At 38.2% G+C, this 15,583-nt stretch overlaps 2 protein-coding genes across 4 annotated transcripts in view; one reads left to right on the forward strand and one right to left on the reverse strand.

Annotated features, from left to right (window-relative positions):
• The window catches only part of PACRGL (parkin coregulated like), a 40,236-nt gene extending 39,103 nt beyond the window's left edge, over positions 1-1,133 (forward strand). For both annotated transcript variants that reach the window (XM_077750434.1, XM_077750433.1), the window contains exon 9: positions 849-1,133. In XM_077750434.1, coding sequence (XP_077606560.1) covers positions 849-905 — 57 coding nt within the window. In that variant the 3' untranslated portion in view covers positions 906-1,133. The remainder of the gene's footprint in view (positions 1-848) is intronic.
• Positions 1,134-2,329: 1,196 nt separating this feature from the next.
• The window catches only part of KCNIP4 (potassium voltage-gated channel interacting protein 4), a 1,146,137-nt gene continuing 1,132,883 nt past the window's right edge, over positions 2,330-15,583 (reverse strand). For both annotated transcript variants that reach the window (XM_077750421.1, XM_077750422.1), the window contains 4 exons: positions 8,840-8,947; positions 6,623-6,727; positions 5,974-6,036; positions 2,330-4,280 (listed from right to left, as the gene is read on the reverse strand). In XM_077750421.1, coding sequence (XP_077606547.1) covers positions 4,233-4,280; positions 5,974-6,036; positions 6,623-6,727; positions 8,840-8,947 — 324 coding nt within the window. In that variant the 3' untranslated portion in view covers positions 2,330-4,232. The remainder of the gene's footprint in view (positions 4,281-5,973; positions 6,037-6,622; positions 6,728-8,839; positions 8,948-15,583) is intronic.

Raw genomic sequence — 15,583 nt, forward strand, 5'->3', positions numbered from 1 at the left:
CGTACTGTTCAAAACTGATCAGACTTTCCACTGGCCTAATTACCCTTGTGCCCACTTTCAGTACTTTGCAGTCTTCCCCGATAATAACAAATGCCCTTCTTTCCCTTCAAAAACTGAAATGTTTATATATCTTTCTCCATCTTTAAATAGGAGAGCTGAGTCTTTAAAAGACTCTTCTCGGTATTGCAGTTTCTCGTCTCTTGGGGCTCGTGGGTTCCACAGTGATGGAAACACTCAGCTTTGGGGCGGACAGGAAAGTGACTTACAGTCACAGTGTCATTTTCTTACAACTAATCAGTTGACTACCTGCCTTCAGTGGCAGCTGGTTCACTCTTACCTTGACTGAATTTTCTTCCTAAGTCAGAGGCACGTTTCTCTGGGAAAAGGTACGTACTTGCACACACCCCAGTCTTTATTGGACACGTGGGAAGTGATTACGTGTCACTTCCTCAGTGGAGTACTGTTTAGACATTATATCCATCTAATCATCCCTGAAGCCCTCAGCAGTAGAATTTGTTATGATCCCCCTTTAAAGATCTAAAAACTGAGGCTCAAAGAAAGAATGAGCCCCAGATTTGACAGTGAAGCGACTGGCAGAAGCTGGATTCACATGCTGGTGATCTGGGTCCTACGAAGTCTGCAGTTAGAAATTATTTAAAACAACCAGAGACAACCTATATTTTATTCAACTCAGAAAAAGTGTTACACTTCTCATTCCATCATTCTGTTCTCATTCCGTTTGGTTTGAGTTTTGGCACTTGTTTAGGCTTGCTCCAACAAATGTCATTAGTACCTGTCCGGGGGACCCTGCATGATACTAACGAAACGATGTTGTTTCCTGTTGACAGGGAAGCCTGATCATCATCAAATCTAAGATCCCAACATATTGCTCCATATGCTGTTGAAGAAACCTCACACCCTGGGGACACGTGTGGGACGCCGACCGTGGGTACCTGTGGCACCTTTTTGGATTCACTTCGGTGTATTCTTTTGTAAGTCACAGCCACCATTCGAGATTTACTAGCTTCAGATGAGTATACGTAGTTCCACTGGATCATAGTAAAAGTTACTTATCAACAAAAAAGGATGGTCAATGATGGAAAGTTATTAAAAACAGTTCTACAATAGTACAATTTTGTGGGGTCGGTTTTTCATATATTTACAGCCTGGTGCAACCAACCATTGTTGGGTTTATAGTAGATGCGTTTGTATTTATTTTCTAGTGCTTTTTATTTATAATATCCCTTTCACACTCAGTTTGTAGCTGTGCACTTACTTTTAGACATTTTGTCATGGGGGGGTTATATTTATCAAGTCTATGGAAATTTAAAGTATGGATAAACATTTGTGAATTCACTCTTAATTATTGTCTGTACATATGCATCTATGATGTAAAATCCTTGGAAAAAGTTCATACCAGAGTATTCTAGTTTAAGAAATTTTTTTAGGGGCACCTGGGTGGCTCAGTTGGTTAAGTATCCGACTTCGGCTCAGGTCACGATCTCACGGTTCATGGGTTCGAGCCCCGCGTCAGGCTCTGTGCTGACAGCCAGCTCAGAGCCTGAAGCCAGCTTCAGATTCTGTGTCTCCCTGTCTCTCTGACCCTCCCCTGCTCACGCTGTCTCTCTCCTCTCAGAAGTAAATAAAACATTTAAAATAAATTAAAATTTTTTAATGTGTAAATCCTCTTGTAAGTATGTTGTTTATTACAACTTATTAAAACTACCTAAACTTTAGGTGTTGATTATATTTAAGTAAATGTTGTTTTTGTATCCCATAGTCTGAAAATACTTAAGATAACTCATTTCATGAAGATATCCAGAAATTAAAATCTGAAAATACTTCGACGTACTGTGATTTTGTTGTGCCTGCTTACTTTTATTAATTAAAAAATGTTTTAAAACATACTTGACAGGCATAGTTCTCAGCGATGATGTTGTAGATGCTGACCCTGGATCATTCTACAAGAGAAAGGAATAAAGTGAGAAATAGAAAACAAGCGTAAGACTTTCCATCCTAAGGGCAAGAAGAAAGGCTGTGGGGACATGAGTAGCAACCACACCGAATCCAAAGCAGGTGTACTTTTGGAGGGCTGAAGATTAGGGCTCACTCATTTCTATAGGAGCAGCCATGCTCTGTCTCGGCAGCATTGGAGAACACCGTCCGTGCTCCTGCCCTCAGGTATAAGGAGTGACCCCTTTGCCATTCTCATTTCAGATAATCTCACAGCTGGAATGTGAAAAAACACAAGTAATTTCTTTTTTTTTTTTTTTAATGTTTTTTATTTCTAGGAGAGAGAGAGAGACAGCGTGAACAGGGGAGGGTCAGAGAGAGAGGGAGTCACCGACTGAAACAGGCTCCAGGCTCTGAGCTGGCAGTCAGCACAGAGCCCGATGTGGGGCTCAAACCCACGAACCACAAGATCATGACCTAAGCGAAAGTCGGACGCTTAACCAACTAAGCCACCCAGGCGCCCCTGAACACAAGTCATTTCTAAGGAGTCATAACTGCAGAAACGCCCATCGCCCCTCAGAGCTCTGGTGCCTCCTGGTGCCCCTGTCTGGGATACTGTTTCCTCAGGTCTCCGCACCCCTCTCACATCTGCAGACCCTATGAGCTAAAATATCTACTAACCCACTGGCCTTGCGTCTACTCGTTTTCATGTACCTAGCCCCCCGCCCTGAGCCAAACATACACACGATGTGACAGTGCCAAAAGAAGAACATAATATTTTTAATCTAGTACTTAAAAACATGTTGGAATAAATACCTGTAACATAGACAGTAGAGTTATAAACATTTTATTTGCTTTTATTTTTTTTCTCTCTGAAATACAAAATGTGCACATTGAGTTTACACAAACACGCGATGGCGAATTTCAGTGTACATGTACTGTACTACTCGGAATGTCTACACTGGTGATAGCAGGGCAGCTTTCAACATCCTATCTCTACACCAGAATAGATACCTGATTTATTGTTGCAAGCACAGTTGCAAATCTCCCCTCACTGTAGCCTCTTGGTCTTTGTGATATTTCTGCAAAATAGGGAAGGTGTATATATCCTAAGTCATGTGGCAACTTTACAGTTTTGGCTTAAGATCATTAAAGAGAATCTGAATTGTTGAAGTTTTATGATGAGCTAAATCATAATACAGTCCAGATGAATTGCTTAGCATTGACTTTAATTTTTAACAAAGTTTTGGTATGGTGGCTGTTGATAAAATGGAATCACTGATGCTTTCACAGTGAACTCTGCTTGCTCTCTGTTTGCTGCAGGCTTTGGAGCAGTCCAGGTGTCTGTGTCCCTGATGGCATATAATAGAAAGGTGTCTCGAAAGAGCCAAGGGAAAGGGGCTGGAATAGGCCCTCAATGCTGTTAGGGACTACTTGTTACTAAGCATTACCATGTACTAGAGGACAGATACCCTGACCCTTTGCATATGCCTGTAAACACCCTTGCTTTGTTCCACACCTTCCTGGACTTCTACTTAATGACAAGATAGAAAACAGTCAACCTATAGGATTGAACAAATCCAAAATTACATATATCATTAGGCCTTGGCTATAATATGTACTATGAAAAATTAGGAAATGCTTATTAAATAAGCTTTATTAGGCATATGCTGACATCTGGTGATAAACTGATTTGTTTCATGTTATAAAAAAATGCCAGATAAATGAATATCTTTAACAGAAGGCAGCAAATCCATAGAAACTGGGCCTGTGTTTTTGTTTATTTGTTTTTAATTATAGTAATCTTGTTTACTTACTGTATAAATGGAATTACAGCATACAAACATGAAAATTAACTTCTGGAAATTAAATGCAGATGCCAGTATTTTAGAAAACCATTTAAAATCCTGGGGCAGAATACATACAGTAGAGTAGCAAAAAACACTGGTATTTTAAAATCACTGATCATGTGAAAGCTCAATAATCCCATGGCTAAAGAATCAGTAAAACTCTATGCCAGATTCTGTTACTTTTGAAGAGTCACAGGGCATGAAATGACTTAGAACATCCCATGAACTCAGTGGCATTATGAAAAGGATGCAAATTTGTAACTGGAAAACTCAAATCTTTTGGGGATTGCTTTATATTAAAACAAAGCTTGTTTGCATAATATGCCTCAGTGTAAAGCTGAGCAATCTATGCTAAAAGTGGTAGCTCCAACGTTAAGTGTGGTAGAATAGTTCACATTTGTCTGTTTGATTGAGGATGCATTTGACACGTTAAATCACATTTTCAAAGAGCTGCATGGAGCGCATGATGTTTTCATCCTGTAAGGGAGAAACACAGTGGGATTCAATTCAGCATATCTGCAAGGGAAAGTACACTGTTTTGCTTCTGCTACCACCCGCCCCCCACTGAGTATGCCAGAAGTTCTGATACTAGGTGTTTGCACATACAAATATCATTCCAGCACATTTCCATATAGATAACTATGGACAGTCTCATTTTACAAACGTAAAGTCTGCAGGCTTTAAATATTTCATTTGAATCTTACTTGGTGCTAATAGAGAATATTTTTCAAATTAGAATGCCAGAATGGAAACTAGAGGGGCGCAGTGGGGGGGGGGGCATTCCAGGTAGCTCACAAGTTAAATCACAGACTTGTATGAATAGAAGGAAGCAGAGTTTGTGCGCCAGCTGAGAGCCAACTTCATTCAGGGTTGGAGGTGGGGCTTGGGAGACATATTGGTAGTCATTCCACCTCTATTTCTGGGTCTGTTAGGGCTGAATCTGTATGGCCTTTAGGAGCCTTTAAAAATAAAAGAGCTCATGCGGCGCCTGGGTGGCACAGTTGGTTGAGGGTCCGACTCTTGATTTCGGCTCAGGTCATGGCCTCTCAGTTCCGCTCATGGGATCAAGTCCCACATCGACTTTGCGCTGGTGCTGTGGAGCCTGCTTGGGATTCTCCCTCTGCCTCCTTCTCTGTCCCTCTCCCCACTAGTGTGCTCTCTCTCTCTCTCTCAAATAAACATTAAAAAAAAAAGTGAATGGTCTCTCAGAGAAGGAACTATTTGAGAGCAACCTTTGGACAGTGGCTGTGTGCAATTTAGCACATTCCTTAGAAACTTAAGGGCACCGATTTTGGCACAAGAGGGGCACTTGGAGGTTGTATGTGAATGGCACCCAGTGAACTTGTGCTGACTTCCACTGCTAGAAGCCAAGTCACTGCATCAGCAGGTTGAGTCCACCAAATTTATGCTCGCAAAGACCACCACATCCAAATATGGGTTGAGAAGCAAGCAGGCACCAAGAAAGGGAAAGTTATATCAATTTGAAAATAGAAAGCTAAAGTATCAACAAACCTCATCGTGTCTGTGTTTATTTTAAAATATTGATTCTTAATTGTAGCTCTACCCATGCGTCAAGTCAAATAATTTTAAATAAGGTAAAACCAGTCTCCCACCAGACAATGGAGAACCACTTGGATTTCTCCTCTGGATTTTCTGCTTTTTATTTTTTACAACTGAAGACCACTACTCGATCAGCCAAAAAGCCCATTTCAGGTGCCCATGTGTTAAAGCAATGCGTTTCTCTCAGAAGTCGGATGCAAACTTGGCCTGTGATATATAGTTTGATGTACTGGAATTATACATCTATGGAGATAATATGTTGTATGCTAAGTTTAGGGAAAGAGCAATTCAAATCTCACATAGGTTTTACCCTCAGTGATGAATACTCTAGAGGATTTAAGAAACAAAAATGCAACATGCTTGTAATAGTTCTTTCTTTAAGGGCTTTCTACGTAGCTCTGCTGGGGGTAGGTACTCTATAAATGTTAATAAATTGTCTTATAAATAAATTGGCACTTGTTTTTAGAGTGGTAGCTTCTCTCAGCTGTGTATGAATGGTAAGCTTAGGTAAGCTTTTATATTTTGCTCAGTTCATGGTGGCTAGCTGACTCTACTTAGTCTGGCTATTATGAGAGCAAAAGGGATAGTTTCTTTCCTATCACAAACTTACTTTTTGGCAACTTTCAATGAACTCATCTATGGTAACGACTCCATCTTTGTTTTTGTCCATTTTCTGTTTGGAAGAAAAGAACAAGAAACTTTATTCCCACTTACCCCTTGATACCCTCACACTTGAAGATAATGAAAAATCCACTGCCTGTTTTATGGGGAGGAGCGGCTTCATTCTTAGTGATAAGAATCATGTGGCCAACTGCTGTGAGGCTCTTCCCTTTTCAAAAGAATGTGATGGAGATCTAGAATTGCTGCCCTACATAAAATCTGGCCTTCTAGCTATGACAGAATTCAGGCAGTTTGCGGACACTTTCAGAGCCTCGATTTTCTCATGTGTAAATTGAGGCTAATGAGAATTTATAACTTTAAGGATTCTTGTGAGAATTATTGAAAACAAACCCATAAACAAACATGTGAAACATGGCAATTCCTTAGTGTTCTTTCCAGGACATAGTGACTGTTCAATAAGTATAGTTATCAACATTATAATTAATTCAAAACCAAAATTATTAAATTAGTATGATACTTAATATTCTATTATTTTGTTCCTTTCAGTAAAAGGTTTTTTTCCCCCTTTGCATGCTTTTGCAAGCATTAGGAAATTTACTCTTTTTTATGCCCTCTCTGATTTCTACTTGCATTCCTACCTGGAAAAATGTTTCGACGTGTTGTCTAGGAGCATCTTCCTTGAGGACAGGGTATGTACATTTACCCATCATATCATATATTGCTTTCATTATATCAAGCATTTCCTGAAAAGTAAAAGGCACCCTCATGAGACTGCATGCACTGTATGAAGAAACCAGTCTGACAGATTATTCTTACTCAATTTCAAAATCTTTTAAATTATTCATTACATTTTGGTTGTCCCAAAGGAAAAGACAACAGTTTTGTGCCTTAAAAGCAGCAGGATCAGAATTTAAGAACTAATTTTGACATTGGTTTCAAAATGAAGTAAATTCCCACATATCCAAGATGATCAGGAAATGGATGTTCTGGTTGGTTTTGGTTTTTCGGTTTTTGTTTTTTTCTTAAATATTTTTCCTTTTCTTCTTTTTCTTTTTCTTTTCTTTTTTTTTTTCTTTTTTTTGGAGAAAGAGAGAGAGGGAGGGGCAGGAGAGAGTATCTTAAGCAGGCTCCACCCCCAACATGGAGTCCAGAGGCAGGGCTCAGTCTTAGGACTGGGAGATCATGACCTGAGCTGAAATCAAGAGTCAAATACTTAACTGACTGTACCACCCAGGTGCCCCAGAAATGTTCTGGTTTAATGTTTGGATTTCCATAGACTTCACATAGACTATTTTTGTTTTATTGAGTTATTATTTATCTTATATGTTGGTTATCAATTTCCATCTATTGAGAATTAATGAACTCCATATCATAAGAATTATACTAAAACTAACTGCTAAATTTCAAAGATTATAAGGATTTTCATTGGTTGTTTTTCCTACTATGGCTTTAAGTGAAAAAATAACACATGTAGGTTAGTCAAGATATTATGACTCTGGGAAATCCCTTGTAACTGTATTAATTTTTTAATTCAAACAAAATCTAGTTTTTGACTTGCCATTGTCAATATTAGTAAAAATAATATCTAATTACTTGTTAAGATTTATTGTTCCACATTCTTTGCCTTCATATTGAAATTCCCATATAAAAGTCTAGAGTAGATTAAGCTGATAATACAGATGTAAGTGTATGTTTACTTTTGAGAGCATCCAATTCTATTATTAATGATAAAGGAGTTTATCGTTTATAAATCATAGGTGAAACATTTTAAGATGTTTCGAATCTAGATAAGTAGCAAAAAGTTTGTCTGACTTCAGCAGAATTCATGAAATGTGTTATGTATAAGACCAGCATGTATGTGTTAAACATAGAAAGGGATTGAAGGGCCAGAGGTACCTAATATTCCTGAGGCATCTCAGTACTGTTTACTGTATTACTGTACACCAGATACAAGAGGCACTATCTATTCAAGATATGCTCAATATACATAAACACTTAATATTCATGAGGTCTTACTTCCATTCTGGCCCCATGTGTCTTCTGCTCAAAAAACACAAATTTAACCAGGCTAATTGTCACACTGTACTTGTGATCAGGTGTATTTGTCCCTATGTCTCCAAATGAGCAAGGTCAGGTCATTGGCCCAAGGTACCTTTTGCGTAAGGGGCCCCATGCTCAAAAATCAACTTCAGGGAGGAAAGTGACACAGTGAGAAGGACATATGCATATGGAGCACGCCCCGGTCCTGGTCCCAGGATTCAGTTGATATGGTCCTTCAACTCCATTTGGACCCCATCCAAAATTTGTTAATTTACCCCATTCCATCTCCCTTACTTCTCACTGTGTTTTAAATTGGTTTAACAAACCAGTTGATATGAGCACCTTAATGTGGTCTGTGGGCCTTCTTTCTTGGATAGCTGGCCTGGAAGTGTTTAGGCGCCCCCTAGTCCACCAGGTCCTGTTCTACACAATACAGGCCATTGAACAGCCTATGTCATTTTACGATTGTCTCCAAATGGACCAAATTATATTGGGGGGAAGGGTCACAGGTTAAATGTTCTAGCATGGTTTGAATATATTTTCTTCCTACCTGGTTCTTCCACAGTCTTTATCCGATTTACAGTGTTTACTGGAATGTATTAGGAAACAGGTATAATCCTTGGGTATTTTATATCTATTTGGAAGATGCACCAAAAACTATTCCTCTTCATTGCCAGTGTTTGCTAGACTATTTCACCACCGCTGCATAAAATATTTTAGATTCCCTGAAAAAGCTATTTTCAAATTAATAATTTGAATTGTTTAACATTTTCAAGTTATAAAAATGGAGAGTTGTTTGGTGAGGCATTTCTTACCTCTTTAGTGATGTAGCCATCTTTATTTATGTCATACAAATTAAATGCCCAGTTGAGTTTCTCTTGTACTGTCCCCCGGAGCAAAATGGAAAGACCCTTGATGAAATCCTAGAAAGAAAAGTACGATTTGATATGACATTTCTAAAAAAAGAAATAAAACACAAAGGATGACACAAGTTCTCTTAAATGATGGAAGCAAGGGTTATAACCCTTTGGCTTTTGAACAATTGTTTAGTAAGGTAATGTGTTCTTGGTCTTCTGTTTCTGTTTCTCAGAGTTCTTTGTGGGCATAAGCCACTTCTTAGCTTCAACATTCTCATCTTTGAATTGGAGGCTGTGACTTAAATCACCTGTGGAACTGAAAATTGTATGAGGGCAGACACCCAGATTGTAAGATGCTTGCTCTAAGTTGCATTGGTTTTCTACCGCAATTGCACACCATTCTTTTACTGCAAAGAATCTAGTAACACTGTATCTTATTTAATGCAAACATGTACATAGCACACTTCCCATAAAAAAGATCTGCTCACAAGAAATATGACCTGTCTTTAAGATATGGGCCAAATTACTTAGAAATGAAGTTATAATGTGGGCAGTGATTAAGAGCATGGAGCTGGAAGCCAGATTTGCCTGAACTCAAATTCCAGTTATGTCACCTGAGAGCTTTGTGTCCTCTGACAATTTAACATTCTTTTGCATCAATTTTCATATCTGTAGGATGGAGATTGTAGTGTCCACTTCTTAAAGTTTTGGTGAGGAGTATAATAGTTAAGCTATTCAGAACAATGTCTAGCAAGGGCATTGGTTTTGTTTGTCAAGCAAATGGAGCCCTTAACCAATATCATGGTGAGGCTAGTGTGATTGCATTGCAGACAAACCGGATTGACTAGATCAGATTCCTATATATTTTTTGTCATGTGGAGCAAAGCTAACATTGCAATGTGGCAATTCTGAACTCACACAGATTTGATAATCCATTGTTAGGTAGGCGCAAAAGAGCAGAAGGGACATGCAGGGTGGCTTTCTGGGTGAATTTCCTTTTTTCTCTGCATTTCCATATTGCATCACTTTATAGCCGTTTTCTTGTCTTAGTTTCTTAATGTCAATTTTAATTTCTTTCTTTTAAGTGTAGGTACTACTCACATAGTTCAAAATTTAAAAATATGTAAGATGTTTGATTAAAAATATTTCTCCCATTCCTGGACCCCAGCCACCCTTTTTCTCTCTCCATAGGTGGGGTAGCATTAGTAGCTTCTTGAATTTACTTCCAAGGAGTTTTGTGCATATACAAGTGTAAAGCATACTTGTTTATATATATACCACCTCCCCTTACACATATAGTCTGACAGCCTGTTCTGTACTTTTTTTCCATCTAACAATCTTAGAAACAATTCCAATCTTTTTCACATTCATAGTATGTATGAATGTACCATAGTTTATTTACTAGTCTCTCATTGCTGAGTACTTAAAGATTTCTACTCTTCTTAAAAGCAGTGTTACAAAGAGTCACCTTATGTATACACAATTCATACTTGAACAAATATATCTGTAGAATAAATGCTTAGATGTGGAATTTCTGTTTAAAGGATTTAAACATGTATAGATTTTAGAGTTACTTCCAAATTGCACCTCAAATTAGTTCTCAAACTCTATGAGTAAGAGTATTTTTTATGAATAAGAATATTACAGCTTGCCAATACTATATGGTATCAGACTTTGATGGTTTTCAATTTTATAGAAAACTATTTCTCAGATTACTTACATTTGTATCCTATTATAAATGCATTTGAATGTTTTTTTCAAATGTCTTGATTTATAGAAACTCTTCCTTCACATATTAGCGAAATTATCCCGTATCTGGGATGCATCTTCATGTATTGTTTCCCAGGTTTGCCATTTCTTTTGGTTTTTCTCATTTTGATTTTTGCAAAGCAGGTATCTTTTTATTTTTCTATTCTAGAACCTGTCAGTCTTTTTTAAAATTTTTTTTAATGTTTTATTTCTTTCTGAGAGAGACAGTGTGAGCAAGGGAGGGACACAGAGAGAGGGAGATACAGAATCCGAAACAGGCTTCAGGCTCTGAGCTGGCTGTCAGCAAGAGCCCGACACGGGGCTCGAACATACGAACCGTGAGATCATGACCTGAGCTGAAGTTGGAGGCTTAACCAACTGAGCCACCCAGGCACCCCATTTGTCAGTCTTTTATGTCTTGGTTTATGTCATATTGAAAGGCCTTTGTTTGAAGTTATAGAAAGATACCTTTTTCTATGTACTTTTTCTAAGTACTTCTAAAGTTTACTTGTTTATTTAAACCCTTATTCCTTTTGGAATTTATCCAGTGTTTTTAGATGGTTATCTGTTTTTCACAGTTACTGTTTGTTACTCACTGATATGAGATGCAAGAGTTATATCCTTGAATCTTTTATGTATTTGTTTATATTTCTGAAATTTCTATTTTATTTTATTAGTAAACTTGTTTATATATACACCTCTACTACATCAGTTCAATTAGGAAAGCATTTTAGTAATTTTAACAGCTGTTAGGGCAATTTTCTCCTAATCAATCTTCTTGTTGAGCTGCTTTCTGTATTTTTTTTTTGTTTTAATATTTCACAAGATCTTTTGACTAACCTGTTGGAGGATTTGTAGGGTTTGAGGTAAATTTACTGATCAGCTTTGGCAGAATGGACAGATAGCTGCGTGTTGATAGGTCTTCCTAATTAATACTTTGAAAGACCGTTCTCTTGTCTAAGTTGTTTCTGTCACTGAACGTTATCAGTGTTCTGCTGCTGCTATAACAGATTACCACAACTCTAGTGACTCAAAATAATACGTGTTTATTATCTTGCAGTTCCAGAGATCAGAAGTCTGAGTTGGGTTTCACTTGCCTGGAACCAAGATGGCGGAGCACATCTTGGGGATGTGGGAGGACAATTTGTTCCCTTGCCTTTTTTAGCATGTAGAGGCCACCTGCATTGCTTGGCTTGTGGCCCCTCCCACCATCTTTAGAGCACATCACTCTAGGCTCTGCTCCCTTTGTCATACCTTTCCCTTCTTACCCTGATCTTCCTGTTCCCTCTTACAAGGGTCCTTAGACCCACTATTATTAGACCCACTGTATTAGACCCACTTAGATAATCCAGGATGATCTCTCCATCTCAAGATCCTTAATCACACCTGCAAAGCTCCTTCCACCATGTATGGTAACATATTCACAAGTTCCAAGAATTAGGATGTAGACATTTTTGATGGGCATACTATCTAGCATACTAAAGTCTGGTATGTTTTAGGCTTTTTTGTTTTTTCCAAATTGTTCTTTTGTATTTCTTAGTCCTATTTATTTCTAGGTATTTTAATCCTTCAGTTGCTGTTATAAATGAGGTATTTTCTTCTATTGCATATTCTAAATTAGATTTGTTTGTACATATGAAAGCTATTGATTTCTGTATAATAATTATGTATGCTGCCAACTACCTTAGTGTTTCTTTTGTATATGATAGTTTTTCAATTGATTCTCCTGGGTTTTTCATGGGTACAATCGTATTAGCTGCAAATGGAGTTAATTTTACCTCTTCTTTCTAATTTTTATATTTTTAATTACTTCCTTTTTTAACTGTATTGAGTAATATATCCAGAAAAATATTATATAATAACAATAATAGCCATCTTTATTTTGTTACTCAATTTAATAAGATTATTTCTAGTGTTTCTCCTTTAAGCATGTTACTGACTTTAATCATGCTAAGGAGGTATACAATTCTCATTTTATTAAAAAAAATTATCAAGAATAACCATTTACTTTCTTGCAAAACTGGAAAAGCTGATCTTCAAATTCCTATGGAATTGCAAAGGGCCCCAAATAACCAAAACAATGTGGAAAAAGATAAAGTTACAGAGCTCAAACTCCAATTTCAAAATTCACTACAAATCTATAGTACAGCGTAGCACTGGCATATATATATATATATATATGTACATATATATATTTCCAACAAGGGTGCCAACACTAAGCTGTGGGGAAAGAGTAGTGTCTTCAACAAATGATGCTGTGTCAACCAGACACCATACTCTATTTCACAACTTTATTCAGGGTAAAATGTAAAGTGAGAAAATAAAAGAGAACTCAAGAGAAAGTCACAAAGAATTCCAATATTCAGTAGGCAGAGAGAAGAGAAGCTGTCAAGAGATCTTGAAAGTAAGCTAAATAACATAGCTAAGGAAGTATGAAGCTTAAGTGAAGAATCCATTTCCCTGGGAAAGGATAGTTAATCATGATACTAAATTGCTGCTGAGAATGAAGACTATTCATTGTATCAGCAACATGGAGGTCATCAATGGCTGATGGGAGAACTTTCTGTTGGAATATATATGTGTGTGTGTGTGTGTGTGTGTGTGTGTGTGTGTGTATCTGTAATATACAACACACTATAGTTAAGAGGTAATGTGCAATACACAACTTGCAAACTATAAGATTTAGCTTTTTAGAAGGTACAACATAGTCACTGCCAAGCATGAGAAGGCAGGCTTATCAGAGAAAAGTTTCTGGACAGTTTTACAGTATTTATTATTTGTATTGACAGTTGATGGTTGTCAATACAAATCTTACCTGTTGCTTCAAATCACAAAGTAATAGTTATATGCCCTTAGTTGAAAATGGGGGGTGGATTCAAGGTCTTGGAAAACATGCTTAGAGCATTTGTTCTCAAAGTTTAGTTTGCCACAAAATCCCCTGGTGGGCTTGCTAAAACACAGATTGCTGGGCCCCACCCTATGGATTTCTGATTTATTAAGTCTAGGGTGGTGTGCAAGAATATATATTTCTTAAAAATTTTTTTAAATGTTTTTATTCATTTTCGAGAGACAGAAAGAGACAGAGTGCTAGTGGAGGAGGGGCAGAGAGAGAGGGGGACACAGAATCTGAAGCAGGCACCAGGCTCTGAGCTGTCAGGACAGAGTTGGACGCGGGGCTCGAAGCCATGAATTGTGAGATCATGCTCTGAACTGAAGTAGGACGCTTAACTGACTAAGCCACTCAGATGCCCCCAAAATACATATTTCTAATAAACTCCAAGGGGATGCTAATACTGCTGGTCCAGGGAGGACATTTGGAGAACCACTGGCCTCCAGAAATCAGTGGTATTGGCCCTATCACCAAGCAGAGCAGACCAGAGCAACAGTGAAAGCACTTTTAAAGTCACCTGTGGACTTATGTTGTTTGTTTTCCTAGCAGGCCCCTAATTTCCATTTGGTGCTCCATCCAATTCTGTATAAGTACTCTTCACGTCTGGCTCTAGTGATGGAGCTATGACCTGGGCGAAGTCAGGAGGCACATATGATCCCTTTAGTTAAGGCAGTTTGCTCTGTGGGTGGCATGAAACTGAACCCAGCCAATATCTGCTCAACAGGAACCTGGAGCAGAGGAGCTGCTGGCATCTTCTTGTGAAGGCGAGAGAGCCCACCCTCAGTTGTAGCCATTCCTAAGTCTGGGCTTTTTGTTTCTTTGAGCCAAAAAAGTCATTATTTTATTTTTGCTAGTGTGTGATTTTCTATTATTTGTCAACAAAAATACCCTGATTCATAAGCCAATATCTGATTCACATCTTCTTCCTAAGTACTGTGTCTTCCTAAGCTACTTACATTAAAAGATGGCTGTGGACCTTGAGCACCTTTCTACCATCTTGTAAGAGATATCAATAAAAGGTCATTTCAAAGAGGAATGATCCCTTATTTGTGGGAAAGGAAAAGGAGAAACTCAATGTGTCTTATTTTGGTTTTTGCTCTACGCTTTTCTGAATGGTAATTGAAATCTGCCGAGCAGGAGTCACAAGGCTTAAAAAAAAAACAACTCTCAGAGCACTTTGCATAATTATCTTTTATCTGTGAAAGACGGTTGCATCTGTTCCCTAAAGCACAAAAATGATTGGTACTCAATTCTGTTTTCCTTTCTCTTATGATCAAAGAAAAAGAAAGAAGGGCCTAAAGATTTGACTTAATAATATCCCAGTCTTGTTCAGTAGTAAGCTTGTAGGTATCTATCCAATTTATGCATAGTGTGTTAGTTTTTTACTATGATGGGAGCATTAGTCTTCCTCCGTTGGAAGAGGTCATCAAAGGATGTGAACACCAGTTGACCCACAAGCTGACCCAGGCAATCCAAGGCTCTCACCCCTCCCGTCCTTATGATAGATGGTCTGTCCACCGTTTCTGGACAAGGAGCCATTTCAAGCATGTAGCCTTGAGAAGGTAAAGTCTTATTGCGACCATCTGGACTATATAGGTATATGTGCTGAATCCCATTAAGGCCTCCCTAAAAATTATTAAGATTCTGGTGAGCAGTACAGAGATGTACTTGTGTTTGCCCAAGGCAAGCCTCATGGGTAAGTTCCCTTGCATATCACACCTGCCACTTACCACTCTGGAGTGCCTGCCTCTTTCCTTAGTCTCTCCTTGCTCTCTGAGTACAGGGGGCCAGTTTGGAATTTCACCAGAAGAACTACTGAGGTTGCAAACCAACATCCTGCCCCTCCCACCTGCTGCCCAAAGAGCATCATGGCTTATCATCATTGATCTGGGGATATTTGCAACAAACAGTCTTGTTTATAGTTGGGAAAACAACATTAAGTGATGTACCACAGGTTAAAAATGTTAACTAGCCAGTCAGTGACAGATCCAGTATGGAAAATCAAACATGTCTTTGGTATATTTCTTATTTTATGCTTGCTTATATATTTTCATGAAATTTTT

This window comes from Crocuta crocuta, unplaced genomic scaffold (genome assembly GCF_008692635.1).
Source record: "Crocuta crocuta isolate KB4526 unplaced genomic scaffold, BGI_CrCroc_1.0 scaffold179, whole genome shotgun sequence".
NCBI lineage: Eukaryota > Metazoa > Chordata > Mammalia > Carnivora > Hyaenidae > Crocuta > Crocuta crocuta.